The sequence below is a fragment of the Cajanus cajan genome, chromosome 1 (assembly GCF_000230855.2).
Source record: "Cajanus cajan strain Asha chromosome 1, NIPB_CcT2T_4, whole genome shotgun sequence".
NCBI classification, from domain to species: Eukaryota; Viridiplantae; Streptophyta; class Magnoliopsida; order Fabales; family Fabaceae; genus Cajanus; species Cajanus cajan.
In genome coordinates, this window is record NC_138517.1 from 68600304 (window position 1) to 68613119 (window position 12816).

General features: G+C 30.0%; 1 protein-coding gene across 1 annotated transcript; it reads left to right on the forward strand.

The window, feature by feature from the left end:
* Positions 1 to 6565: 6565 nt before the first annotated feature.
* Positions 6566 to 9082, forward strand: LOC109814629 (ethylene-responsive transcription factor ERF113). Its single transcript, XM_020379102.3, has 2 exons — positions 6566 to 7180; positions 8360 to 9082. Exons 1-2 carry the CDS (start codon positions 7075 to 7077, stop codon positions 8914 to 8916), a joined length of 663 nt encoding a protein of 220 aa, XP_020234691.1. The 5' UTR covers positions 6566 to 7074; the 3' UTR covers positions 8917 to 9082.
* The last annotated feature ends 3734 nt before the right edge of the window (positions 9083 to 12816 follow it).

The following is a 12816-nucleotide window of genomic DNA, read 5'->3' on the forward strand; positions in this document are numbered from 1 at the left end:
CCTCCACTAAAATTTAAAAGACCTAGAAAACTCACTTTATACAACCAAAAATCATACTTAGATAACTTAGCCTAAAACTGTCTTGGATAAATCCTCACTCTTAACTCCAATCTAATGATATCACACCTTGAGGTCAACCTTACTAAACACACAAACATCCAATAATTAATCCTCGTATCAACATACACACATAACAAATCATCTTAGAATACCTACTTCAAACATTTGATATGTATCATCCCTAAGCATGTACGAATCAATCACCATTTACTCCATATAACATGTACATGAACCAACTTTACCACCTAGTATCATAAAACCTTAAACAACCTCTCAGTCCACATGACAACATCTCAGAACATCATGACAAAATCAGTTTTTATCCTTGCATTGCCTAACAACTCAAAAATATCATGATACCATACATATTCCTTCAACAACTATCAAAGAAAATGATACCTAGAGAGTAATACTCATCCAAATGATCTCAAACCTATCTCAAAAGAAATCTAAGAGAATAAGCTACAACTCTTATGAAGTCATGAGATTCTAAAAAGATCATCTTCTTAGCTAAAAATTCAAAAACCACCACAGATATATTCAGCACTTACAACTAGACCTTTGATCACTAAAGTAGCTATAACTAGAGTTCTAGACCTCCATTTTACTTTATTCTAGTTCCATTGGAAAAATAACGTCCAAAGCTACAACTTTTGTGAATACCATAAAATATAAATCTGTCAATAAGGTACTCATACTGGCACAACAAAAATGCAGAGAAAATATCCTCTACACGAGACAGCAATAGTGTATCAATATATCTAAGGCCACAAAAATACTTCAACCCTTCCAAACTCACACCTCAAGTTCATATTCAAGATTCCCACTACAATCCTAAACCAAAACAACTCACATATTTAGCACAACAGACTTAGAAAATATAACTCACATGCTACCTAAACCATAAAAGATTAACATCCAAGCACCAGTACTCAAGGAAATCACCGACATTTCAACCTTTCATTAAGAACACTCAACTCCAATTCTCAACATATAACCTCTTAAGATTCAATCGCTACAACTATAAGTTTCAGAAACTCCATCAACCATAAACTCTCAATACACTCGAAAAATCAATTTCTCACCCACATCCAAGGTTCCAATAGTTTCTAGTTGATTAGCACAATATATCGTCTACTACTACTCGCACATATGCTTGCAACAAAAGCGATATCACTCATCCACTACTTCTTACGTAAGCAAGAAGTATCAAACAAATAAGCACTCATAAGAATGAAGAAGAGCAGTCATAATGATATTAGCTAACACTATCCATCATTCCTCTAATTATAATATAATCTAACAGTATAAAACTCAATAATATTAATACAAGGAGATCATCATCATCATCATTATCAAAGCAAAAAGTACATAACAAACAAAACACTATTAGAGTACACAACAGAATCATGATAAGTACATAACTCACGGCCGATTGGATCGACCAGCTCTGATACTACTTAATGTGACACCCTCTACCCCAATATACATATACAGTAATTATAAAAAAAATAAAATTTTTCATCATTAAAAACCAAATTTCCAACCACGTAAGGTTAAAGAGCTCACATTCATAAACTTAATCCAAATAACATGCCGGTAAAATTACAAAGAAATAAAACTGAGTTTTCCAAAATAATTTAATAAGAACATCTTAAACTAATCTTATCTATGCCCCGATGTCACATGTCCTATCAGAGCAAAACCCAACATAGAAGCCTAAGCTTCATTACCAACATCCTCAGCCTCACGCAGATGATCACTTGTATAACAGTCAAAGAAAAATAACACGAGAAAAGGGAGTGAGAAACATCTGACTCTGGCTCACAGTGTAGAAATATACGCCGTATAGCCAAACACAAACAAAACAGCTATAACGTAGATAAATTAATAATAACATCACATCTCACTCATCCAAGACATAAACCATCACTTTATCATATAACATTAAAACTACATAAGTATGGACCCGGACTACATATTATCATGCATATAGCGCCAGTAACATATCACATGGCATACTGCCGCTAGCAATACACGAAGAGTAGTTTAGGAGTACATGTCGGGTCACACCCTCTACACACTCTCACTAGAAGGACATACTACCAGGGTCTCGTCGGGATAGCTAAGCTGCACAAGATACATCCCATGCACACAATGGGCGAGACTGGGACTTCCAAATCGAGCTATCCCCAAGGAATAATCCCCAAAGCTTTTACACTAGGGGACCTTCCCTGGCAGTGTATTCCATATTGTACCCTTAAAAAAATTTATACAAATGATGCATGTCAATCAAGACTCTATGCATTCTCATATAACATTGTCATGTCTCATTATCATATCACATCATCATGTCTCATTATCACTTTTCACATCATCTCATCATATCATCATATCTCATCATCATATCTCATCATCATATCTCATCATCATATCACATCATCATATCACATTACTACATATCTTCATATCTCATGTTTCAATCACATTTCACATTACATCATCATATCACATTATCACATTATCTCATCATATTCACATAGTCTCCACAGAGCACTTTAATTTATATCAAAACTCGTCTATTTGTAAAATTAAGTACATATTTGTACATCTAATCAAACAAGGAATACAACAGAACAATTAGAAATCAAAACAGAAAATATTCATATTTTGCCTATTTCTCATAGGGTTTCCCGCAAGAACCCATAGAGCACTCTAAATCATATCAAAACATATTTATTCTCAAAATTAATCACATATTTACACATTACATTCAACAAGGAATACAATAGAGCAATCAGATAGCAAAATAGAAAACATTCATATTTTGCCTGTTTCTCATAAGATTCTCTCAAGAACCCACAGAGATCTCAAATCATACAATTATTTACATATAAGAACAGCAATAGAAGAAACATATATAATTGGGAAAAACCCCTCATACATGAGCATACAACAAACATAGGATTGGAGGCCAATCCCACTACCCAACATATATTCCCACACCCAAAGCGAGGTTTCTCACTCTCCCCTTACCTCGGTTGAAACTAAAGTCAGATCTTGCTAGTCCCCTCTTCTGGGTTCTCCCTTGGTCTTCAGAGAGTGTAGAAGAAAAAAAAGGTCAGAAGTGAAAAATGTGCTTTTGGGAGTGCCAGAGCGTTCTATTTATAGGCATCAAGAGTTGCCAGAACGGCCCGCTTCGAATCCAGAACAGCCTGTTTTGGACACACTCGTCATGCTTAAATTTTACATTCAGAACGGTCTATTCCAAAACTAGAATGACCCGTTCTGAAATCACATTTTACCTACAACGGGCATATCTGGAACGGTCTGTTCCCAAATTGGAAAAGCCCGTTCTGGCTTTGCATTTTACTCATAAAATCTTGAGTTGGAACGGCCCGTTCCAATATAGTCTTTATAGGCCATTTTAGTAGTTTGGAACGGCCCGTTCCAGTTTGGGAACGACCCATTTTAGGTTACTAAAAATTAAAATATTTTTCAAAAGTAACATAAATATAAAAATAAATAATAATTAACCCTTATCCTAGTAGAAAATTTGGGATGTTACAATTTTTACTTTCAAGAAATTAATCTATGCGCATTGATCAATGACATGGATTGTTAGTCTTTAGCCCTGTCGAATTCAGTGTTGCTTCTTGAACCTGAGGTTTGTGTAGTTCGACCCTCTCGCTTGTACCGGATATGATATGTTAGCCCTTAGATCAGGTGTACCTAGACTTTGTTCTAGGACACCTCTATCTTTTCCTTGTGAGTGTTCACTGTGCATATTCTGTGTATCTCTCAAATTTATCTTAATGTCATATAGGTCAAGAGGTAAGAGAGGAAGGGGATATATACATATATTTTTTGCAGAAGTTTTGTTAGAAAGGATTTTTTTCAAAAATGGTTTTTAGAAGAATGATTGGTCGAGGTAGGCTAGTGGTTTAGGCTGATGAACAAGCACATTAAAAGTGAGGAAATCATTTTCTGCGTTAGCTCATTATTTCCTTCAAAGTTAAGCAATGACTTGGGATTGCATATTGATTAAATGATCTTCCCGAGCCGCCTTTCGTAAACCCTAAACCCTAAACTCTAGGTTATTCTGAGTTGAAAATGGTGAAAAATTTTGTACTACACGCTTGTAGAGTTAGGCACACGCATCTACACGAGTCATTAATTATAATTATGAATGTGTAAGTTACATGATTGTTAGATGTTGATGATGTATGAGTATATGTTGCATGGTGTCACTAAGATGAATGTGATTAGATGTAGAAATGAGGATAAATGTATTATGATGTATGTGTGTTGAGTTATTCTTAGGCTTTATATATACTATATATGGATGAGATGTATTATCACTTCCTGTGTATTATTTTGTGTGTTTGGGTTAACCAGCATTTGCAGGCTTAGGCCAGGTACAGGAAGAGGAGTTTGATGGAAGTGAGGTTTAATGTTTCATAGACTTTGGGAACCACTCTAATAATGTGACATTGAGGCTAAGAGTTCATTATTTTTTTAGCAACAATAGGAATTAATTTTTTAAGAATGATTTAGTTTTTTTGTTGAAAGTTTGAGTAAAAAGGTGGGTTGTGCCTTGTCATTGATTATATACTTTTGTTTGGTTTTATGTTATTCAAGAATTTTATTTTAAGCGATTTGAACCCTTCTACTTTAAATTAATAGTTAAGTGTTTTATTACACCTTTTATAAATTCAATTACATTTTATACGAAAATTTGTGTTAAATAGTATGTGTGGTACAAGGGTGTCACAAAACAAGTATAGGAGGTTGAGTGTGAAGTAGAAGGAGCTTAGTACTTTAATTGATATTGGATCTTATTTTGATATTGTGACTTTGGAACTAATGAACGTTATTATATTTTTTTAATTATAGATGGGATTTGATTTTTTTTATGTTTTATGTTTTGTTTAAGTTTTGTAAAAAGCCTAGTTTGTGTTTGGTTTTTCAAAATCATAGATATGTTTATTTATCTTCTTATTAAAGAGTTTTATTAAACGATACATTGTGGATTTATATTTAGTTGTTTTATATCATCTATTTTATTAATGTATTTTTTGTTAATCTTTATTTATAATCCTGTACGTATGGTGGAATGATGTCACAATAATTATTATATGTTAACAAAGCATATATGATTATTATGATAGGATGACATGGTAAAAATAATTTACATTGTTAGTATATAACATTTTTTTCTCTAAGATTTGTAACCAAAAGAAATATAAATTATAATTTTTGAAGGAAAAATTACTATTTTGAAGCCTAAATTAAGTGATAAATAATTAAATAAAATTAGTTAATGAATGAATTGAAAACAAAAGATATTCAATTTCGTAATTAATATGCCTACACATGTTTAGTTTTTTCTCGGTAGAAGCACATTCTTTTTTTACTTTTTGTATAATCAAGAAATATAATTCTTTCTACCATGTATGTCATTTAGAGATAAAGTGGGAGAAGTAGAAGTCTATTGACAAGTCAAGTGATCTACATTAATTTAAAGAGACATTTTGTAATGGAATGAAGTATCATTCTTAAATTGCCAATTATGCATTTACATTTTTTATTTTGAAAACAAAATAAAATTTATTTATATTTAATATAATTATTTACATGCTTTGAAACAAAATATAATTATATATGTATATCACACACAGATTCTATTTGAAAATAATTTGACGCGTGTTTTCTTTAATTAAAAATTCAACGACTTAATTAATGAAATTTTAATTTTCTTATTTATTATAGTTCTATCTATATATAAATTTTGAAAGAGTGTATTTAGAAAATTTTTTAACCACTTATGTCTTTTAAATTTAACCTTTTATTCTTATTTTTAAATTAGATTTTAATATTTTAAAAATATCAATGATTAAAATTAACATTATATCACAATATATAACATTATATCACAATTATAAATTATTTATCATAAATTTAAAATAGAATGACGTGTTCAAAATATTTATTATAAATTCTAATTATATAAAATAAACATCTTTTTATATATTACACCATGTTAAAATACTAGTTAATATTGAAATGTTAAAATACTAGGTAATGTTAAAAGCCAAAATTAAGTATGACGAAATAATTTCACATCATTTCAAAATAATATTGTAGCAATGTTTATTTCAAAATATTATAAATTAAATTAAATTATTATTTAAATTTTTCTAAAATATTAAATATATATTTTATATTTCTGTATGTAGAAATAATCGTATGAAATATTTATGATTTTATCTAAATTGATGCAAACGACACAAAAACAATTGAGGCCAGAAAGTAGAAGTGTCCAGAAAAAAAAAATGATCCAAATTCAATGTATATGTTATATTGTACCCCACACCTCTTTCTGCGCTCTAAATAAGTAATTAAGTAAGTATATCCAATACAATCCTAACAAAATAGAATACCAAGAAAGTAACTCGCAGCACAAAGATCCTAACTGGGTTGTCCCCAATTAAAGTATGCTATATCCTTTGTTGTGCCCAATTATAAACTAGCCATTTAAAAATTCATTTCCTTTTCATTTTTTTTGGGCACCCCCATAAAATTCCAAGGGCAAACATGACTTTATCACGGAGCAATGGGAAAACCTACAAGCAAGCCCATGTTATCTTGTTCTTTTCTTTCATTATGTTTTTTTTTTTTTCTTTTCTTATTTAAAAGATGAAGCAAGCAAAACGAATCCCTTCTTTTGATCTCGGTTTGATACATCATCAAATCACTGGTCCTCCCTTTATAGAAATCTTAGATCTGCTTTTAACAAGGGTGTTGTTGGTGGAAACTCATCAAGAGGGTGTATAAATACAGGAGTGGAAGAAGCAATTTGAGTTAGTGAGCAAAGTGGATCGAAGGCAAGGGAAGAGGTCTCTTCCTCCTGATGAGGAGAAAAAAGAAGTTTTCATCTTTCCTATTCATTCAACACCATCATCTCAAAATCCAAAGGAACAAGCTTCATCATCACCCTTTTCACACCTTATTATGAGTACCAACAACGAAAGCAGCACCATCTTCCCCACCCCACATGGCCAAATAACCAATTCTCAATTTATCAATAGCCAGGTTCCATCTCAAGCTACACAACAAGGTAACTATTATTACCAGGTTTTTTATTTATTAATATCATATCACTCACATCATCATCCTATTATCTTTGATGTTCTTATATAGTCCTCTCAATTATACATCTTGAATCTGCTGATCGACCCATACCTCATGAATTTAATTTTATTCATTTTTGAAATTCAAATACAGTCTACTTAGGTGTACTGATAAAGATTAATTAGCCAACCGTGTTGTTTTCTAACATATATCCAAAGATATTTTCACCAATAATCCGAGTGCAACTTACGTGATACTTCTTCTCACTCAAAAGTAAAGGAAAAAAAAAAGAAAAAAGAAAGCAGTTAGCAAAAAGTTAGTTTCTGTATATATATTTTGTTGTTTTCCTAAAAAAAAAAAAAAAAATCTGCACTTGTTGGTGCATATATATGCACAACCATCTCGAATTCTCGATCTGCCAATAGCCCGAGAGTTGAAATTGACTCATTGATTTCCATTTTCTACCCTCACTATTTTCATTATTGGCTCTCGTGTACCACATCTCAATTTTATTTTTTTGGGTCTACATTGTTGTATAGTTGACTATACAACAATAAATGTTGGGTATTCAACTTCGCATTGCATTTGTCCACTTTCTCTATACAACAATAAATGTTGGGTATGCAATACCTGCATCCTCTTTATTAGCTTTTTTTTCTCATGTTATTCTTCTATCAAAATTTAAGTTTCATCTCAATAATCAATATTTAAATTAAGCAATGAAGAACACATAATCAATTAATATATATTGCTTCAGCTTAATTAGTGATCTTAAATTTGAATTTTGAATATTTAATTGTGTTAAAACTCAAATTTTGATCGGAATATAGCATTAAGAATATATTGATCAATTGATATGAAATCACCGGTTCTAGTTTAATTAATAATTTCAAGTTCAAAAATTGTAAATATCATTCATAGTAGTCTTCTTACCTGTTTGAACAAAATTATTTGTAGTAGATGATACTTGTGATCTATATTGAAAAATTAATATACATTTAAATATCGATCCATTGCATAAGTTATCCAAAATAAAACTTCAATTCTAATAAAAACACAAACACATATGCCTTCATTGTTCCATATTTTTGTTGTTTGTATGCATCAACTACTAAAATGTTGTTCCTAAGCTAACAAGAAACATGAACTTTTTGGAATTGTGTAGTGAATGATATCAGGAAAAAGCACTATAGAGGAGTGAGGCAAAGACCATGGGGCAAATGGGCAGCTGAAATAAGAGACCCTAAAAAAGCAGCAAGAGTTTGGCTTGGCACCTTTGACACAGCAGAAGCTGCAGCATCTGCTTATGATGCTGCAGCCCTGAGGTTCAAAGGCAACAAAGCCAAACTCAATTTCCCCGAACGCGTTACTCTACCAATATCATCACCATCAACCAATGATAATAATAACGACAACAACAACAATACTTCAGCATCTAATAACCCTCTTCCACAAGGCATGCAAAACACTAACAAATCTCTTGCATCAGAAGGGTTTCCGAATCTGATGGAGTATGCGCAGTTGCTGTGTTGCAGAAACGATGATGATATCCAGCGTGTTGCATCGGGGCTCTACCAGCAGCAGCAGCAGCATCAAGTGCCGTTTTTTGTGCCTGAATATGCGTCTTCTTCGGCGATGGCTTCGTCAAATTCAGAGAATGAGGGTCAACGTGGGGTTGGAGCCTTTGGTTTTTTTGATGAAGGGAACGCGAGGGGATCGTAGTTTTGTTTTGTCTCTCAAGTGGATTCTCAGCACTGCATGCAAGTGTATACACATGTGTATGCTGCCAAATCATTTCTCTTGTTTTCTTGTTCCTTTTTTCACTCCAATTCAAAAATAATACTTGAGGTCAAAGTTAATAATACTTCTCTTTCTTTTTCTTTTGCCAGTCCATGTTCTTTTAGCAGTATACAAATAAATAGATTACAAAATATAATTAGTATTCTTTCTGGAAATTGTTTTTGAACTGTGTTATACTTTTTGTATATTTTACTATTATATATCTCTTTAATGATATGTAATGTAATATTCTTTATTGCTTTGAGAGACACAATTGAGAAAATTATAATCTTAAATGTCTAATAGGGGTGTGCAAAAAATCCAAATTGATCCGAACTGATCCATAACCGATCCGATCCATATTGAAAAATCCGATCCATTTTGAAAAAAAATCCAAACCGAACCACTTTATAAAACCAGTTCAGTTATCCGATCCATTTTTACAAAGTGGATCGGTTCGGTTCGGTTTAGTTTTCTAAAAAAACCGATCCATATATGAGTAAAAAAGTATATAACTGCACCGCACCGAACCGATCCAATTTCAAAAAAACCGATCCATATTTTAAAAAAACCAAACCGATCCACTTTATAAAAAATGGATCGATTAACCGATCCACTTTTATAAAACAGTTCGGTTCAGTTTGGATCGATTTTTTGAAAAAACCGATCCATGAACACCCCTAATGTCTAACAAACATATAAATAGAAAGAAAATAAATTCATAGAATGGTAATGTTTTCCTTTTTTGTGTGTGTAATAGTTGTACTATAATTATAATTCATGAGCTTAAATATTCTACTATTTCAACTCTTTATTACTATATCAACTCTTATAATATAAAATTGGTTGTATTGTAAATATTTTTAGTATTTTTTTCTAATTAAATTTTACCATGTAGATATTTAATACCTAACTATATTATTATATGAATTATGAATAGGAAATTTTAATTAGATTACTAAATGTGAGATTGTTTCTGACTTAATCATGATCTCAACCCAAGTTTTAATTTTAGACTATATATTTAAAGGAAAAAATTTCATCTATATTTAAGTTGGACAATATCGACTATTGTAGATGATACCAAAATATATATGAAATTTACTTAAATTTTATCTATTTTTTTCTTTACTAACTCGACAGATAAACATGAATGGATATAATAATCGAGAGAGAAGTTACTTTTCTATAATGTGATATGTTTCTATTCGAGAAATAAAAACTAATTAAGTGGAGAATTAAAGACAAGTAATTTTGATGTACCAAAAAGAAAAAGACGAGTAATTTTATTCTGCAATTTGGGCACCCTGATTTTTCGGTTCATCATGATTTTTTATTTTATTTTAACAATTATTATCTGTATGATCCCTGTCTTTTTTGGTCAATTCATTTATTCATATAATATCATTGATTCATTGTCTAGTCTCCTGCCATATTGGCATGATGCACCGCGCGGGTACGAATTAATGGCTGAAAACACGTAAATCAACGACGTGATCATCTTTGAAGGCTTATTGACCATATCATATCATAAATTATTTGGTAATCTATTAAGTATTATTAATTTTTTAAAGTTAAAATTTTAAATATATATATATATATATATATCATATAATGATTGACTATAATTATAAATAAGTGATAATCTTAAATTATATAATTTTTTTTTAATATAATACCTTGTTCTAGTTAATTTTGGGGTCAAACAATACGACAATACACTGCATGCGTGCTAACTATGCAATATCTTATTTCCAACATATCATGTTTCATGTCATGTTATACATCTAAAATATGTCAGTTTCCTGTGAGAGAGAAAATTCATTATTAACAAAATTCGTCTGCCACTTGTAAAGTAAAAATGACCGCATATGGGCTTGGTACGTGGATAAATGGTGGGTGGTCCTTTTTAATGATCTAGGATTGGCGGGACTTGGGTTTTTTTCAATACATGGATCTAAATGGCTCTGATACCATGTTAGAATAGTGGATTAAGCCTAACTCAACTCTACAAAACCAGCTTGTAAGGTGAGGGGTTGTTTTCCACTTATATACTATTCAATTGCCTAATCTCTAGTCGATGTGGGACTTGAGTTTTTCCCAATACACGTGGATAAATGGTAGGTGACCCTTTTTAATGATCTAGGATAGGCGGGATTTGGATTTTTCACAATACCCCTCATGCCTATGAGGCATGCATCAATGGTGGGTGACCCATTTTTAAAGTGGATCTAAATGGCTCTGATACCATGTTAGAATAGTGGATTAAGCCTAACTAAACCCTACAAAACCGGCTTGTAAGGTGAGGGTTGCTTTCCACTTATATATTATTCAATTGCCTAATCTCTAGTCGATGTGGGACTTGGATTTTTCTCAATAGGGGTGTAACAATTTATAGTAGTTTTAATGAAAATTTTGTTTTTGTTGAAAATAATATTGTAAAGTCTTTCTTAAAATATAGGGGTTCAATGTTTTTAAGATTAATTATTACAATATTAAATTAAATTTTAATTAGTGAAGTCTCATAAGTAAAAATTAATTTTTAATTATTAATTTTAGAATATTTTATAGATTATGCTCTTGAATATTAATATTATATATATATATATATATATATATATATATATATATATATATATATAACGTGAAAATTGTTGTCTTTAAAGTGTACAAGGTTGCGTAAATAATAAGGTCATCAAGACAGTTTTCTTATGTCTCAAGTATATGTTAATATATATTTTATATTTAATTTATTTTTTAAAATAATTGAAGGTAGGCATAACGAACATATATACTGTACATTATAAAATTTTGTATTTTTATTTAAAAATTAATGAATAAAAAATTCTCCTATTTAATATTTTTGATACATTGTATATAGTCAATTTTTATTATTAAAATTTTATTTAAATAATTTTTTAATATGAAACCAAACATATTGTAGTTAATAATTATGACAAGTATTTAAAAAAATTGTCATAACTTCTCAAATTCCTAAGAATAGTCTTGGAAGAATGAATTAAGACAATATTTGAATATAAAATAGAAGCGTTTCTTAAGATTTTTCTACTGAAAATAAATATTATTTTTTGATAGAAAATATTTTAAAAATACTTTTAAATTTATATTTATGCAGATTCTAAATGAATTTTTTTTTCTCTTAAAGATATGTAGGGTATGTTTGGGTAAATCTCACATATTAGTCTTTTGAAGTAAGGAGATTTATGAAAGAAATTAATTTTCAATCACCTTTTCTTTTTGAACCAAACTATTATTCTTCTTATACATATAAAATTCGGAATTAAATTTCTTATTATGTTATTTTATTTATCAACTACACTCCATGTTGTTGAGATATTAATTAACTATTCTTTCAAAATAGATATTAAACTCTATTGTATAAGGATATATGTTCATAAGAGTTTATTTACATTCTCTAAAAAAAAAGGAGTTTATTTACAATTTACTTTTAAATTTATTCGACGATATAAATTTTTTTGCAAATATTTAGAAAAGTTTATCAAAAATAAATTGAAATGTGATAGTACGTAAAAAAAAACTATTAGTTAAAATTTATTTCATAATAATTTATTAAAACAACGTAAAACTTACATAAAAACATATTAACCTAATTCTTTATTTTATTATATATATATCTTATACATAAATAAACACTTAATAAAGTTATTTGCTCAAATTTATTATAAAAACATTAATATTAACTTAAATACATGAAAACCGACAATAAAACACCTTGCAAAAATGAAAATGAAAATCTCCACTTTGAGGAACAGCAAAAATATCAGCTTTTACTTAAAGAAACCAATAAAACAACACACTTAA

Excerpts from the sequence above, each read along its gene's own strand:
- LOC109814629 (XM_020379102.3), top strand. The coding sequence starts at position 7,075 with ATGAGTACCAACAACGAAAGCAGCACCATCTTCCCCACCCCACATGGC. Across the intron at positions 7,181-8,359 it reads ATCTCAAGCTACACAACAAG|TGAATGATATCAGGAAAAAG; the intron begins GTAACTATTATT and ends GGAATTGTGTAG.